The sequence below is a fragment of the Morchella sextelata genome (assembly GCF_020137385.1).
Source record: "Morchella sextelata strain SCLS chromosome Unknown scls_18, whole genome shotgun sequence".
NCBI lineage: Eukaryota > Fungi > Ascomycota > Pezizomycetes > Pezizales > Morchellaceae > Morchella > Morchella sextelata.
In genome coordinates, this window is record NW_025408633.1 from 1476458 (window position 1) to 1493614 (window position 17157).

The 17157-nt window shown below is 49.4% G+C and overlaps 3 protein-coding genes across 3 annotated transcripts; 1 reads left to right on the forward strand and 2 right to left on the reverse strand.

Annotated features, from left to right (window-relative positions):
• Positions 1-7098: 7098 nt before the first annotated feature.
• On the reverse strand, positions 7099-7936 carry H6S33_004882 (uncharacterized protein; the record flags this gene model as incomplete). The annotated part of the gene is made up of 3 exons (XM_044836250.1): positions 7099-7258; positions 7325-7405; positions 7473-7936. 3 exons carry the CDS (start codon positions 7934-7936, stop codon positions 7099-7101), a joined length of 705 nt encoding a protein of 234 aa, XP_044690855.1.
• A 1145-nt stretch (positions 7937-9081) lies between these two features.
• H6S33_004883 (uncharacterized protein) lies at positions 9082-10539 on the forward strand (the record flags this gene model as incomplete). Its single annotated transcript, XM_044836251.1, has 3 exons — positions 9082-9218; positions 9273-9807; positions 9865-10539. 3 exons carry the CDS (start codon positions 9082-9084, stop codon positions 10537-10539), a joined length of 1347 nt encoding a protein of 448 aa, XP_044690856.1.
• Positions 10540-16026: 5487 nt separating this feature from the next.
• Positions 16027-16983, reverse strand: H6S33_004884 (uncharacterized protein; the record flags this gene model as incomplete). Its single annotated transcript, XM_044836252.1, has 1 exon — positions 16027-16983. The coding sequence occupies one exon, from the start codon at positions 16981-16983 to the stop codon at positions 16027-16029; it is 957 nt and encodes a 318-aa protein (XP_044690857.1).
• Between the last annotated feature and the right edge of the window lie 174 nt (positions 16984-17157).

Genomic DNA, 17157 nt, shown 5'->3' on the forward strand with positions numbered 1-17157 from the left:
AATTCAGACTCCATGCGTTCATCATGTACAAATGTATTCGTTTCAACTAACGATGACATGATTCAATGTTTTCTTTTGCGCTTGATGTTTGCAATTAGGGGTGGTTGGGGCCATAGGGACTTTGTCGAGATACATTATATACCGCAAGTTGTCACTGAGGTAACTACATGTGTAGTACACTATGTGGCCTCATGTCCGTTTAATAACTTCTATTTGACAAACAGTCCTTGCTCCAGTATACGTCCCTACGTGCTATCCTGGTGTACAGTCATTATCGAATATATCCCCCTTAACACGTAGAGGCAAAAAAATACATCTTCAGGCCCATTAGCTGAATAAACCAATGGCAGTGAGCTCTTTTCTTTTTGTAGGCCTACGCAATTGCGCCTTCAGACAAATTCGTAACTCTCCAAGTGTCCTGCGTTATGTAACTGTAACTGCATTATACTCCTGCCCCCGAAACAAAGTATCAATCCATTCCTTATAATATTAGTATTATAGTGTACTATGTGTGTGAGCTTTTGCTTTTATCGCGAGACACATGCGCTAATCCACATCTAGCTAGCTACCCTAAGGACCTAGAAACAACTACCGTATACCTAGTACTGCCAAAACTCGAAAAATTAGTAATCTCTGTCCAGGGATTATCTCTCGAGTGATTGGTTAAATGGCAGTGATCTACATCAGAAGTTTCCCATAGACGTAATTTCAATCTCACGGGAGCCAGCTTTTCAAATTTTGACAGTATAAACTTTAGCAATATATCAAAAAAGAAACGAAAAGGAATAACCGCTCATCTACTAATCAAAGCTATCGGTCGTCAATTTGCACCAATCAGATATGCAGATCCCTGTTAGCTAGCCGGGCGCAACAGAGAAAACCAGGAAGCAACAACGTTGTATTTACCCAAGCGGATCTGAGTCTAGCGTTACTGAGGAAAGTACACTTGCATGCAGCCATCACGTACCTGCACCATCTTTAACGTTTTACATACAATAATTGCACTTTGAGATCTAGCGACATCACTTCAGGTAAATCCAGGTTCGTTATGTTACACCTGCATCCGGCAGTTGAATTACGCCTCAATGCTGCAGAGCCCCACGCCTTCAACCTCCATTGCTGGCACATCGATATACAGATACTCTCAAACACATGGTCGGTTTCATAAGTTCCCCTTGAACTCCTCACGAAGCCCCCCCCCCCTCCCCGGGGGCCCCTGAGAATCTCAGCGCTGCAGCTAATCAGCGCATAGGATCACAACAAATCATTTACTTATCATGCCTCGTGAAAAGAACGTTTCATACACCTAGCTAATTAAACCGCTTAGAACAGTCGCTTCTATAACTCATTTTGCCCTAGGGTTGGGATTAAAGTGATAGTTCTCTCTAGATCTTGTGGAAATCCAATTACGGCAGGAGAATATAGCTCCTGTATAGCTTCAATATCACTCTAGCTTGTCTACAAACCTAGCTCGTAATATACAAAAGTGACTATTCAGGAAGTGAAATATATGCCGAAATAGGGCCCTGACGCTATATTTCTCCATCCATTGAGGAAGTAATAAGTATGTTGATCCCCAACCTTGTTGCCTAGGATATATATCAAGCTTTAGAAATCTAGATACTGGTGTCGACAAAACCGTCCGGTGTTACACTGCAACTGAGCCTCGCCAGTTCGTACAGCCTCCAATCGAGACAATAAATGACGAAAATATATATCTTGCCCCCCCCCCCCCCCGCGGGGCCAAGTTCTTCCGAAGGCCAGAGGACCTGGGGATGATTGGTTATGTGGTTCGGTAGAGTACGGGTGTGGATGTGCCGACAGTTTTACCACATGGACACCCATATATAGAATGCTTTCTTTGACAAAGAATGGGATGGCTTAGTTTTCTTTACTCAATATGCAAGGCTTGACATTGCCGGCGTTTTGTGGATACTGGTTATCGTCGGACTTATTGAGCTGGAAACGCTCTTGGCTCTCTTCATGCTACAAGATAAGCATAGATATCAGTAATCTCCCCTAAGTCGCTGAGGCGTGCTGATCCAGAGACTTCATATGCATAGCACAGATAATTCAGTGGAGAATTCACTAGGCCACCATCATCGCATAACAAAACACATGGTTTGGTCACTCTTGACATTGAAAGAGCCTACTGTGTTATGAATTCGTGGCACAAGGATATCTTATCAGCGGAATAAATATTTGGGCTATGCACATGATTATTACATGTTCTATAATAACATTTACGTTCTAGGTAAATCAATTCACTCATGAATTTATTGAATCGTCTTCGTGGATCCGCCAAAATAGCCTTGATAATGGATTGAATGAATAGCGGGCATGGAGATTTTGGTCGTGGTTTGCATACGTACACTGATTACACTTTAACATGTAGTTTATACACTTACGGCGAAGCACAAAACCACTGCATCTATAGCGCTGGCCGCTGTCTAGTCAGTAAATACCGCAACTAATGGACGTAGAAGCACCTCGCAAGCCTCTCAAGGCGTCCTATACCCATGAAGCTATAGTAGCTCGGAGCATGGAGTCGACATGACTGCCTGAAAAAAAAAACACGGCCGACTGCGTGGAGTTGACAATATGGCTGCCTAGATACACAACTGCCTGGAACCAGCATGCACGACTGTCTGGAGCCGACACGTGAATGCCGGAAATCAATATGATTGCATATGGTTGAAGCGGTTGCCTAGAATCAACATGGCTGCCTGGGGTGGACGAAATTACTATTCAGTAGTTCGTGGGCAAATATCAATGGGATAGATTCCATCATGTGGTGTTTTCCTTCGCTAGAGGGAAACGTTCGACTTTCATCGAGGATCTGAGGCTACGTGTTTGACAACAAAGTGATGCTAAAGCTTTTAATCGACGATCTTTTCAAAACCTAGGCCGGGATGATTGGCGAATACCGTATACTCCTGTTCCTTCGTGTTCATGGTTGCTGGTCTGTCCTCTGGCTGAGGGGGCTACCCACTCCTAGGCTGTACACTTGTATTTAGCCTTATGTCTGGTATGCTTGTAGGTACGTAATTCCAATAAAAGCTGCCTGGCGCTTACCAGTAATAACACGATCGAGAGATACGAGATCTAGAAGCATTGACACAGTATAACTAGACAATAATAACCTTTGGCTCATATTCGAGCTCCTTTTATGCCTTTGCTGGTAAATAGTATCAAAGTGAGCGTGCGCATGTGCATAATTATACTAGCGCGCATGGTTATCATGGCCAACAGATTTAAACAGACTGCAGCCGACATTGGTCATGAAAATTGGTGGCAAACACAATGATTATTTTATATTTCCTATAGAAGGAATTGCCAGCATTCAAGGGGAGCTCCAAGCTGGGCCGGATAGGAACGTGGTTTCGGTACTAACAAGATCTCAGGCACCCTTTCCCCGTGTGGCCGCATTTCTGTGGCCGCATTTAAACAGGGACGCAGACAGACAATTGGTTTAAATACCTGGATTTTGATATTAACTAAGGGGTAAAACCCTTTTATTTGCACGTTTTGGGATGCAAGTGAATTGAGGTAACGTCCGATACAGCCGTTGCCGTTTCCCCTGTTTCAATCAACGCCAAGCCAGAACATTCCGGAGACGGGGCGCCAAGAACGAGTGATGGTGTGTGAAAAGTTCGATTGTCTGCCCACTTCCTAAAGGGGGTGGTTCGCCCCTTTTTCCGATTCGCGGGCCAATCAGAAACGACTGATTCAGATATCAATTTCGATCGCATTCCCAAATACCATGAACATCGCGCGCCGGCGTCCAACATAGAATTCCGAATCTCCCAATCCTTCAGTGTGGGGTAATGGCGGTTATTACTGCAAGGTCACAAAACAAGGAATCGGGTTTAATTTGAAAGGAAAAGAGAAAGAGAAGTTACAAATTAGTATCAAGCCCAACTTTGTCCCGTTTTAATAAAGAGTGGAGAAATGGGAGAATCTTCTCCCAGGCAATTAGTCAGGATTGTCTAACAAAATTCTTCAATTTCCGAGCAAGTTCCTAGACCTCAATTTGGAGGAAATCTAAAAAGTTTGGTTTTTTAAGAATTGGCGGTGCATATTCTGGGAAAAGATAAGAAATTGCGGAAAACCACGATGAAGTGATAACTGTTGCGAAGCAGGGAACACCCAGTCTGACAAGGATTTTGCGCGGTTTGAAGTTGGCCATTGAAGGCTTGTATTTCGGAGTTATTCTTCAATATGGAATTTAATCAAAGGTTCTCAGCAGGAATACTCGTAGCTGGCCAACTGGCGGGGAATTCGTGCAATTGCGCAAGCTCACTATTTATCAGGGTCAATAGGTAGCCTGTGTTTATCATACTGAATTCAGTGGTCTAACATCTCGGACTAATTGAATATAATTGATAGTAGATTTCCACTCTAGACTACAAGGTTCCTTGGTCATTGGCGAAGCCTTTGTCAATATTGGCCAATCGGAATCCTTGGCCAATCACAAGGCGATAATCAGCCGGGGAAGGTTCGTCATTGACCAAGTTTCGCCATTGACCCAGTTTCGTCATTGACCCGAGAATTACTGTATGCAAATGGCTAGATTGCTGAGTATCCTCCACTACGTGTTTAAGTTTATCAAATCGAGTCGTTATGAGTGGAGTCACTATTGTAACACGATGCTAACAGTAATATCGTATTCCTGGACGTCACCATACTCTTTGCGCCTCCTCCGGCTTACCGCAGTATATAATTCGAACGGATGATGGTTACACAAGGCATTGAAGTTCTTATATTTGGTTGTCCCTTAATCTACCCTTATATTGGCTTGAAACGGCAATTTCGACGTCTTGTGTGACCGGAGGTCCATTTGAATAGGTACTGCTATACTATTTTGATAATAATTATATAAGAAGTCAATATCGCAAAAACAAATACAGCCGTATTCCTACGATACAGGTGTAACTTATCAATGTGCTCTAACTATATTGCACTCTATATCAGGGCCGCCCACCATATCCTTGTTCTGGGGCCAGTTCCATTTACACCGCGGCCGCACTGCTGACTACATTGTAGCACGTGAAGAACCAAAAACCCGCAGTACCACAGACCATATATATATACGGCGAGCCGGTCACCAGTGCTGATATATACCAGAACTACTCTACATTACAGTGATCATCGAGCCCTGCATATCAGAGGCTAGCTAGCGCTTACCTAGCTAGCTGTCCAAGGCATCTGGAACTATGCCAGTTTAAGCGCCGCTCTTTTCGTCAGTTGTGATATACAGAATGGGTACTTGGTCCAGTATCTATTTCTCTACTATTCCGGCCCCTTTTTATTCCTCTTCCCCAGACATACCTAAGCGTAAAGCTATTATTTCACATGCTTTCCACACAGGAATCTGGCCCCAAATTCCATCACCTACGGAGCCACGGGTGACAGTCGAATCGCCCTATAAGGGTACAGATGTGGCGCGAAGTCGTATATACCCTTATAGGGCGCATACCCTTATAGACAGGGGAATCTATGTCTACGAAGGCTATTATTATAGCCCGAGAACACATACCCTTATCAGGCGATTACCCTTATCCCTTAAACCGTCAGGCCGAGTTCAAATAACAGGATCCTAACGCAATGTGGAAATCGTGATGTGTAGAACGCAGAATTTGTGCGTGGGTTGTTGTTGCAACAGATAATCTATCACGCATTATCTAAGCACCAAATTCGTGATGGATTCTGTCGTTGCTGCTCCTGTAGGCGTTCCAGATATCACGATTTCCACATTGCGTTTGGATCCTGTTATTTGAATTCGGCCTGACGGTTTAAGGGATAAGAGGTACCCTTATAGGGCGACTCGACTGTATCAGTGTGACTCAAGACAGACACAAGGAGAAACAACGCCAAAGAACTCGGCCTCATTGCTCAGCGCATGAGTATCCCTTGGTCTAGAGTTGCCAGGAAATTATAAAATACTGACCCCCCGATGTTAGTGCCAAGAATTAACAGATCCTGCTATGTTTCTTGTCAATCTTGGATATCGAATAAAGATCTAACTCCTCTATTATAGGGGATAGCATTTATACCAACAGACTATATATATGTATGGGATACGACTGTAATCTTTTGCCCGACCTCCAGCTACAGGCGCTGGAAGAGAGGGATAAATAAAAAAAGGGTGAGCGAAGTACATACAAGTATTGATCAGCTGTTCTGAGAATTCTACTAACCTGCTACAACCCGCAACTGCCTTGTTCAATTCCTCTTACTCTTCTTCTAGGTTAATATGCGCCACCGGTACACAGTACCACCGATACACACCACCGATATCCACCATCGTCAAGACCACTCAGGCTTTACAATTAAAAGTATATGGCTAGATAATATAATAAATAGGCGGGTTTGGTTAGGCTTGGTAGGCTAATACCCACCCCGACGTTGACTGGGTCAAGAACCCCCCCCCCTACACTGAGTGTTTCCGCAATTGATACCTACACACACGATCAAATACTCATTTCTCCGTATCTTAGTACAACTAACCACCCCTCCTTCCCTACCCATTACCTATCCGGACACCTTTGAGCTATGTGACCATCCAACCTACCGTAACACCACCGCCAAGCCACCCACACCACCAGCCAAAGCCAAGCCAAACGAGTGACCTCTCATGACACCACCACACCCCCCCCCCCCCCAAATCCCCACCGGCGACCCACCTGCACCACCGCCATCTGCACCTCAGCCCCTGCGCAACACCGCCGAGTGAGGTCGAAATAAACTTTCCCGTCCGTGCTCACCGGCGGACAGCATATTCGTGCATGTGCGCGATGATCATTGGTGTGTTATTAATTATGATCATATTCTGTAAGGGGGCTGTTCGGGACCTTGCTCCCGTCGCCCAATCAGCAACTACCAATCACCGCCCGCCACTGGTGCCCAATAGCCACTCGCCATGGCTCTTGCCCAATAATCACCATTGATTGCGCATGCGCGAATGGGAAATTATGATTGATCTACTCTATTTACACACGCGCGCAAAAAAACTCCCGCCCAGAGAAAAACGCGCAAACACACACAAAAGGAAACAAAACAGAAAAGGACACCACACTCCACACTACGTGACCATTGCTACAGATCATGCTCGACATCAAACGTGATGACCGGCGGCGCAGTGATGGCCTCCATGGGCACGCGCGAAATACGCCGCGTTACTTCCCACAGGTTTAGGAATTCGGGCTTGACGTGTACCTCTTCGCTTGTGGCCGCGACGATGCGGAAGCCCGCGAATCTGCCATGTCATGTCTTGGTTAGTTTATCTGTCCTGTAGTTTTCCAAGCGCAGGAAGGGCACTTACGGAAACTGCGTACAGTCCCACTCCAGCTGTCGCGCTGCCGGCGCCTGAACCCCGTCTTGTCGCTCATGGCGCTCCTTCACCCTACAGTCCACACCGCCGCGTTAGCAACCAGATTGTTTAGAAGTGGGGGGAAAGCGGGGTGACAAACAGCTCATCCAGCCCGGCCATCAAGTCCCACACCGTCACGCCATGCTCGCGCTCCACGACCCAGAAGCCACCACACAGCGTCACCTTGATCCTGCGTGCCGCGGGCGCAGTCGCGAACGTGTCGGCGACGTACGAGTCGTGGAAGGAGTGGTTGTTGAGGCGGAAGGCGATGCGGTGCTTTAGGGGGCCGGTGTGGTGGCTTCGTGCGGCGAGGTGGGCGTGCAGGTGGTAGTCGATTGTGCGGAAGACGGGGTTGAGGTCGTAGGTGGTAGAGGGGGAGGGGGGTGCGGTGAAGAGGCGGCGTCGCAGCGGGAGGGTGGTGTCGAGCGTGTGTTTCCAGTGGCGGCAGACGAGGCGGCAGGGGAGGAGGGAGAGGTCTGGGAGGTGCAGGAGGATGTCGGTGAGGAGGTAGGGCGGGATAGGGCACGGGGGGAGCGCAGGGTCGATGAATGAATTCGAACTCATTGTGGATTTCGATGGGGGTTGTTCGTGCTGGGGGAGCTTTTCGATGCTTGTAAGCCTAAAGAGTGTGGTGGTGAGAGTGGGCGTTGGATAGAATGGAGCGAGGAGGATCGCGGCGTTCTTGTAAGTTCTGCTGTGTTGCATGCACCTGGCTGGTTAGGTTCTGTCTTGCTTGTAGCCCCCAAGGTGCTCATGACGGCATCCATCCCTCCCTGCGTGGACCCTGGGCGAGTTTTCCCGGGCCCTGGCTGCGATAAGGGAATTAATTAACGGCGCGCTTACATGTGACTGACTAGTGCAAGTAGCCTGTTTCTTGGCCCAGCAGAGGCATCTCTGGCTCCCCCCGTAGATAGAAGCTGTGGTCGACGTCTTGATGGCTAGAAGAGGTGAGTACGTGAAGAGATGGCAGGGGCCGGGGGAGGTCTTGCTTTTATCTGCTACTTTTTATTGTCTTGCTGTCTTTAAAGAGCCTACTGTACATGTGCTACGTTACTCGTACTCATACATGGCTACTTCGCATCTACATGTAGCTACCTGCCCCACGTGCACACAAGTTCGCATGCCGAGACGTACTGCTGCTGGTGGGTTAGCACGCTCATCAACCCTGGGCTGGTGCAATGTTTGCCGCGGTTTGTTCACACCCTGAGATGCTCGTTAATTCTGTTCTGTTTCAACAACGGACAAGAGATCATACTGCAATGAAAGCCATCTCAACTCAAGCAACGTCACGTCATGAAGCCACGGCGCTCCTGATGATGGTCAGGCGTGGCTCTCCACAAAAGACTGCGAATGCAACAAGCCAGCGTGATCGTTTCCGGACTCCACGTCAGGCTAATAATAAGGCCAGCAATTGTAATAAGATAAACGACAGGTATGGATAAATTCCATCTCGCTAGAAATAGTGCTTCGAATTCTTCTTCACCGTCTCGCATTCCCATCATCATCATCGTTGTTATCCACTCCACGTCGAATCTAACAGCCAATATCTCACCATGCCTCTCTCCTCTCCAGTCCCCCCCACCTCATCCCTCTCCCCCTCCCCCTCCCCCTCCCCCACTCCCACCCCCGACCCCAGCCCTCCCCCCCCTTCCTCTCCGTTGTCCGCACCCCCTTCCTCCCCTTCCTCCCCGCTAACCCCGTTATCCGCAATGTCCCCCTTCTCCTTCTCCGCCCCCAACTCCCCGTTATCACTATCAGCCAGCGACCCCTCCGCCCCACCACCAGGAACCACAAATGCCACCACGCCGGAATCAACAGAACCCCCCTTGACCCCTGTTAACTCATTGTGCGGACCAGCGTCGTCCCAACTATCCAACACACATGCTAACCACTCGCCTAGACCAACTGCACCCCAAGGTTTCCCCAACCGCGTATCCGAAGTACCGTCGTCCCAACTATCCGACCTCTTTGCCCGCCTAGCGCCTGAACTAATCACACCTCCACGTTTACCCCACCGCCTAGCTATTCAGCTTAAAACGCCTCCCCCTTACCCTCCTCAACCTCAGACCTCCCCAGAAACGCCAAACTCCTATGCCCTCCCCACCGTGCCTGGCGAGCCCCAGGACCCTGCACCTTCTAGGGGTATGCACAGCCCCGAAACCCCCACTAGGATGAGCATACCTATCCTAGCCCTGGAGCCCGCGGAAGACTCGTTGGGACCATGGGACGCCGCTAAGGGTGAAAGGGAGATCAGGTGGTTACTGGCCCATCCGGGGTCCGGCCCTGAGGAAGCGGATGACGGTGAGGAGCCGTGTATAGGTGAAGAGGGCTACAAACCTAGGATGATTAGAGCCGTAAACCGCGCATTGGAGATCAATGGCGCGCGTTTGAATGAGCTGGAAAGCACATTGAGTGTCATGTACGAGCATATAGATGTGAGTCTTTTCTGATGGGCGGTGTTTATGTACGAGAGAATGATGCTGATTGTCTAGACGCTCGAGGACAAGATCACCGGAGCTCGGATTGAGCGTGAAGGTATGAAAAGGTTTCTTAGGGAGTTGAAGGGCCAGGATGCGGACCAGATGGATTTGGAGAGTGACAAGGGGGAGATTGGGGATTTTCGAAGTGCCATCACCGGAGGAGAGAAGATGGTGGCCAAGAGAAAGGCGGGAGAGGTGTTGAGTTCGAGTGATGGAGAAGGTCATAAGGCTGGCCGCTTTGAGAGCGAGAGCTCGGGGGGGTCTTCGGAGGCACCCACAAAAGGAGAGCATGACGATGCATCTAAGCCGTCCGATGAAGACATGAAGGACCGTGGGCTTCTCAACGGAAGCAGTGAAATCAAGGCCAAACCCCAAAGTGAAGGGAATATTATAATGGTGGGTGGAGCAGTCAAAACAGCGAATCAAGGGACCAGTGAATTCGTGGACGGTAATGTCGACGGGAAAGAAACCACCCAGCCCAAACCTACCGAACAAAAGCGCCCGAAGACAAAATACAGGCTGCGGAACCGGGGCGGCGAGTCCTCTAAGGCCAGTGGCGGGGGAGCTGCGCAGCCGGTTGTAGAGAAGGCGGGGAGTGGCGCGGGAGTGCGGGATAGGTGGGCTTATGAAGCCGGTGTTGAGCATTCCACGTTCTCGTCGATGAGGAGGGATGGGGCGGCGGAGTAGTGGGGGTGTGTGGTTACAGATTATAGAGTAGTGTCTTGTGCTGTGGGGGCGGAGGAGCGTCTTTAGTGAATCAGTGTTTTCTGACCTCAGCTGCTGTGTATACGTAGGTTGGTTGGGGTATGTGAAGAGCTGAGAGGGCTGAGCTTCCTACGCCTTTTGCGCGGGGAATCTTGTTTTAAGTTTTGGTACTGAGATGTCTAGCAGTACCCTCTTGTAGTTCCTTACAATAGTTAAATATTACCAGAAAATCTGGAGATATACAAGAAGTGAGCTACACGGCTTCGTGAGATATGATTTGGCGAGCCAACACTCCTGGGAGAACTTTCATCTTCTTATACGTGATGCTAACCGATTATGATTGACAAAATGCCAAGACAAAATGCCAAGACATATTATACCGAGTGACAATCCATGATTACAATGCCGTCAAAACGTTACCTTCAATAGCCAGCGCATGTTCCGAGGGGATACCTGTACCAAAATACTTCTAGGTGTTTGATATAAAACCCGCATAGGAGGGGGCCCGGGGATGCGTGTGGGCTTCTTGATAGTAGAGTATTATATATCTGGGATAGCTGAAGGTTTCGGAGGGCCTGGGGGGTTTGCATTATGCGTGATGAGATGGGATGGGGACGGATGGGCTAGGACTGAGTGCGTAGTAGCAGGGTTAGGCGGTGGTGGACACGGGCGATAATGGGTCTATACGCGTAGTGATGGCCACGAGCCAAGACGTCTCGAGCTCTTGTCTCGAGACCTGTCTACAAGACCTAGCAATATATACAGCGATTTCGGCAGGATAAATTATCTCTCGATGAGACTGATGTAGGTCTCAAGAGATAATCCAAGACTTTCGCCCGCTCTACAGATCCAGCAGTGGTTGTTGATCCATGGTCCCCAAAAAAAAACAAAAAAACTTGCACTTGATCGATCACCTGACTATCCTATACATTTGGCCCAAATTCAAATAGTCTCTCGATTGGAGCCGTTTAGTACAACAGTGCTATTCAAAATACGAGACCGCGATTATCTTGCGATAGTCTCGAGACGTCCCGAGACCCCCGAGACCTGTCCCTCGCCAACAGGATACGAGGCGAAACTATCAATCTAGTCTCGCCTTATCTCATGGACATCACTATTCGGAGGACTTACCGGGGGGGGGGTTGCGTTGTGCGCGATGAGATGGGATTAGATGGATGAGGCTAGGAATCAGTGAGTAGTAGCAGGTTTAGGCGGCAGCGGACTTGGATGATAACAGGTCTAAATGCCGGACTCGCTTGTACTAATAGTTTATAACTACCGGTGGGGGAGAGGGGTGATAGATTAGCATAGTTTCGCAGGGTAGGAGCCAGCTAGTAATAATCCTTCCCACCCAAGTCCCAAGTCTCAAGAATGGGTCACCTTAAACAGCCTCGAGGCCTGGCAATTGACAACAGTTATGAAAGACTTACTAATTCCGGCGACAACACCTCAGTAGCCGGGAGTGTAGTTGGAGTACGCTACTCTATCCTAGATCTATAGCTAAAGTGTGTCTATTAACGCTATTCGGTGGCGGGAACTCGCAAAAGACAATGGGAGGCCTACCTACCAGTACCTAACCAAGATGCCAGCAAAAAGACACGACAGAAGAGTTCGGTATCCAGGATTCCCGCATGGTCACCCACTGCAGTACTAACTGGACGATACGTTGTTTGGGTATGGCAGAGCGGACGGGATGCCTCATTTTCAACGTTCTATGACCGAACACGTGATGGCTGCGCACTTTTGCGGTTTCGAGTGGGTGAGAGTTCGTGATGCGGAATGTGGAGACCGAGTGATTTCTTGTGATTTGGGCGAACTACCCTTACCCTGTGGGGAGTTATGCTGTGGTCTCAGTATTTTAACGCCGGAATGCGTGCGGGGTTTTTACAAGCCTCGAATAAACTTTACCAAGTCCTTTATCAATAATAATGCTCCGATAAGCGTTATTGAAGCATGAAATAAGATTGATATCACACTTAAAAATGGATTCATTTACCAGCCGAAGAGGGCCTTATAAAACTATGGTTTGTCTAAGAATTTGGTGAGTTTTATAAGTTGAAACTTATAAAAAAACCCTCTTTGGGCCGTAATGCTAGTGCTACGTTGTTTTTGCACGATCAAGCCGGCGCTATGAGAAGGCTGGCTATATTAGTAGTCGAGCAGCTAAATATGCAACTTGTTGCCTATTATTTCAAAATAATGAAAGTGAAGGCATGGAGTCGATCAGTGTGGTCCACGAGGGCGAAGTACTTCGTGCCTCGCCTCGAAGCAAATGCCTCGAGGTACACGAGGTATACCCTTCGATGAGGCCGATGTACCTCGATACATGGTATATTCCTCGACTCGAGTCGACTCGATTTAACACAAGATATACTTTTCAGGCTTCTAAAACGGAGATACACGTATAAATATATATCCCGGGGGATCAAATCGAGCTAGACAAGAACTATTGAGAACCCGCTGCTAAGATCTGTCTCGAGGAGCATCGAGACAGCTCGAGGCATAGGTGTATATGGCTCGAGGCAACCCAGAGCAGGTCTCCTCAGAGGCGGGGGCTCTCGGTACGCCCCATCTTCCTCGCCTCGATGCGCCTCGTGGACCACACTGGAGTCGATAATCCCCCCCCCCCCTTCTTTTTAGCCCCAAGGTGCTCCGTGGACTGAATTGGCCCTTCACCATCACCGTTCTTGCTATCGTGTCTACACTACAGTGTAGTATTATTAGCCTTTAGACGGTAGCACCACTTGATTGCTTCCATAGAACTCGCCTTACATGATTACATCTTAGTATACGCATCTATGTACCTCTAAATAAGGAAATTAAATTATATCGATATGGACCAGCCTCCTAGAGTGTACTTCATCCCTGCGCATATCCTATTTAGTACCACGACCTCCTTCGTGGAACATTGAAATCACAAGCAATCACTCGGTCTTCATTAGATGTAAGTACATGCCCGCATCACAAACTTTCACCCGCTCGAAACCGCAGAAGTGCGCAGCCATCACGTGTTCGGTCATAGAACGACGAAAATGGGGCATCCCGTCCGCTCTGCCTCACCCAAGCGTCGTATCGTCCAGTTAGTACTGCAGTGGGTGACCATGCGGGAATCCTGGATACTGAACTCTTTTTGGTGTCTCTTTTTACGCGCCTTCGCCTCCCCGCGGGAACACCCACAGATACATATTGGTGGGGAAATAGGGTCAGGAGTATGGGTATTTCACAACTCGTCAAGACATGTTGACCCTCCTTCCTGATGACCAAAAGGTGACTGGTGCTAAGATATCCTTATCAACTCTTCGATCTGAATCACCCTCTGCCCAATCTCTCGCCCGGATTTGCTGTAGCTTTTGGCCCGCACGGAATAAGTAGCGCAGCAGAGAACGGCACGTTTAATCCGACCCTTAGCCAAAACAGAGGATTATCCTTTTATCGATTTAGACTTCAAGGAGGGTCAGTATGACGGACCGTAGTGGGATACATGTACGCATGGCGCATGTAGCCAGTCTTTTCATCGCGCGAACATGATCGTGCAAAAGATACAACAGTCTCTCGCTATCCCTCCATCCGCCGATTCTGCCCACCATATCATCATAAAGGGTCGCAATCGTGGTGAGATATCAAGCAATCGATAACGAAAATAAAGGGATCAGCGAGGAAAAGACACTCCCGGAACCAACCTTAGGGAGGGCGACATTTTTCGGTAGACGAAGGGATTCGTACTTACATAGTAGTATATCATTTGTAAGCCAGAAGAATATATAATTCTGGTCCTTATCCCATAACCCCTCGACGCTTCGTCCACCTGGATAAGACGTGGCTAGAGTCAATAATTTCTAATGGTTTTGCTGATCTCTTATTCGATCTTGTTGTGGCTTTTGTCTCACAAGAGTGGTGTCAGCATCGACGGTTTATGGAATAGCGAGAGAGGACTGTAGCAATAACACAGTGTACGATTATTCACGGAGTGAGGCTAGCACCGATAATAGCAGACAGGAGCCCTGCTAAGCTAGTGCGAAGAGAAAGGTCCCCGCGAACGACTGTAAGACATGCCGATATCACAAGAAATCACTCGGTCAAGGTTCATGACCACTCACCCGTTCGAAACTGAAAAAGTGCGCAGGAATCACGTGTTCGGTCATAGAATGATGAAAATTGGGCATCCCGTCCGCTCTGCCATACACAACCATCATATCGTCCAGTTAGTACTGCAGTGGGTGACCATGCGGGAATCCTGGATACCGAACTCTTTTGCTATTTTTTCTGCTCAGCTTGAGTAGGCCTCTTGTCGCGCCTTTTTACCAGGCGCGAGAGTTAGTTTTCTGGGCGTACTTCTTACCCCACAGTTGTATCTCGCAGCCCTACCAGGTAAGTACATGAAAATAGGTGCGAGGTGTGCTACCAACAACCTAGGAAAGAGGAATATCCCAGCACCCATGCCAAATTATCCGCTCAAATGCGTTCCTCCAATCACACCTTCCCAACCCGGTCCCACGCACCACCTGCCAATCCCCGCCCGATGCCATCACACACGCAGGTTACAACCATGAAGTCAAATTAAGGTTTCAGCAAATGAGGCACGCCGTTTGTGGCACAGATTGCGTCACCGCCCCTGGAACCCGGGTGAAGTTTGGCCAAGCGCCCAGGATTGGTTTGTTGGCTTGGCCATTATTAGTTGAGTTTTGGGGGAGGGGGTAATTTCAAGAGGGAATAGTAGGAATCGAGAACCCATGGCAGGATGGCCGAGTTGGTTATGGCGCCAGGTTAAGGTCTTAACTCTTAACATCAATATCCTGGTTCGGAAACGAGCGTGGGTTCAAGTCCCACTTCTGTCATTAATTTTTTGTTTTCACGTTTGGTGTTAAGTTTGGTTTGCGTGGTAGGTTTTGTTGGTCGGTTGGTCTTTTTGGTTTGGTGGTGTGGTGAGACTGACACAAACAGGTGAGTCTGTTTGCGCATAGATTTTAGTCGGATCTAGGATCGAGGTTTGGTGTGAAACCGATGGAATTGGGTAGTCCCGGTATGTGGTCTGTTTCTGCTTCTGTTTGAGATCTGTAGAAGTGCCCGGAACATGATCAGATATTTGTCTCGGTTAATTTGTCCCCCAGTTTGCGCACCACGCATGTTTGCCGGCGAACTGAACTCTACGGCGAACTGCTATTACTGTTTCAGCTATGGGGTTGGGGGGGGGGCGGCAGTTAAGCTGTTGGTGGTTACCTTGGTGGTAGTATACCTATGTTTAGTAGAAGTAAGCTCACTGGAGTTACTACTGGATATGAAGATGTTACTAAAGCTAGGGTTTATTTATTGGATCTATGGTAAGTCTATGGAGTTTGGTAATCTATGGCGTTAATCTATGGATAAGAATATAGAAAGGTTATACACAAAATAAATCAGCGTCTGCCGTAATGAAGGGGGGAAAGAACAAAGAAAACACCCCCCACCACCGCACCGACAAAGAAACCCCCCCTAAAACCACCCCGCCACACCCCATCCGACCCAAAACGCCGCAACCCACCCCACCGCCACACCCCCCATCCCCACCGCCAGCCCCACCACCCCCGGCCCCGGACACACCCCCGCCATCCCCCACCCCAGCCCAAACAGCACACTCCCGCCCACCAGCCTCGCCCCGACCTCCTTCCCCCTCACCATCCACTCCCCGCCCACCACCGGCTTCCCAACCCGCCGCACCCCCCACCCCCACCCCACCATCGACGGCACCACCGCACCAACCACTACCATAATCAGACTCGGATCCCACAGCTCCCGCCGAAACGTCAAGAAGCGAAGCGGCTTCGTGGCGTCCGCCATCCCCGAGATCAGTAGCCCGAGGGCAAATGTAACGCCGACCCAGCCGCGCACCAGCGCATGCGACGCCCGTCCGCGCGGGAGGAGGAATGTTCCCGCTGAGACGAGGGTTGTGGCCGCGAGGATTGCGAGGAGGGTGCTTGTCTCTGCGGAGGTCGGGTAGGAGGGTGTGTAGCATGGCAGGCCGCCAGGGCATCCAGGGGTGGTGTTATACCACACCGACGAGAGCGTTGCTGTGATAGCGGCAGTGGTGAAGAAGACGCCCGATGCGACGATGGAGCGGATAGACAGGTGCGGGACGCCGCAGAGGAGGTGGCCGGACGTGCATCCGTTTGCCAGGCGTGTTCCGGCGCCGACGAGGAGTGCGGCGAGGATGTAGCGCGGGTTGGAGACGGCGGGGGAGGACGGTGGGAGGAGGTGCGGAGCAAGGTGGGAGGTGGCCGTGGTGGCGAGGAGCATGCCTGTTATGAGCGGGAGGTTGTGCAGCGAGGGGGAGGTGAGCGTGGTGCCGAGGGTGGAGGAGGCGCCGAGCGGCTGGCCGGTGGTGAGGAGGAGGGTGGTGGTGGATTGGAGGAGGAGGAGGGCGCCGATGGTGGTTTCGACGGGGGTGAACATTTGGACTGTAGTAGGTGCTGTAAATACTTATTTGGTATTTGATAATAGAGAGCTTTCTTGGGGGCGGTGGGGGAGTGAGTATTTGACATCAGAGTGAAACAAAGAGATCTACTACCCTTTATAAATATCCATCTCCGACACTCTATCTGCCCGCGCACACATTAGAATTCCGCC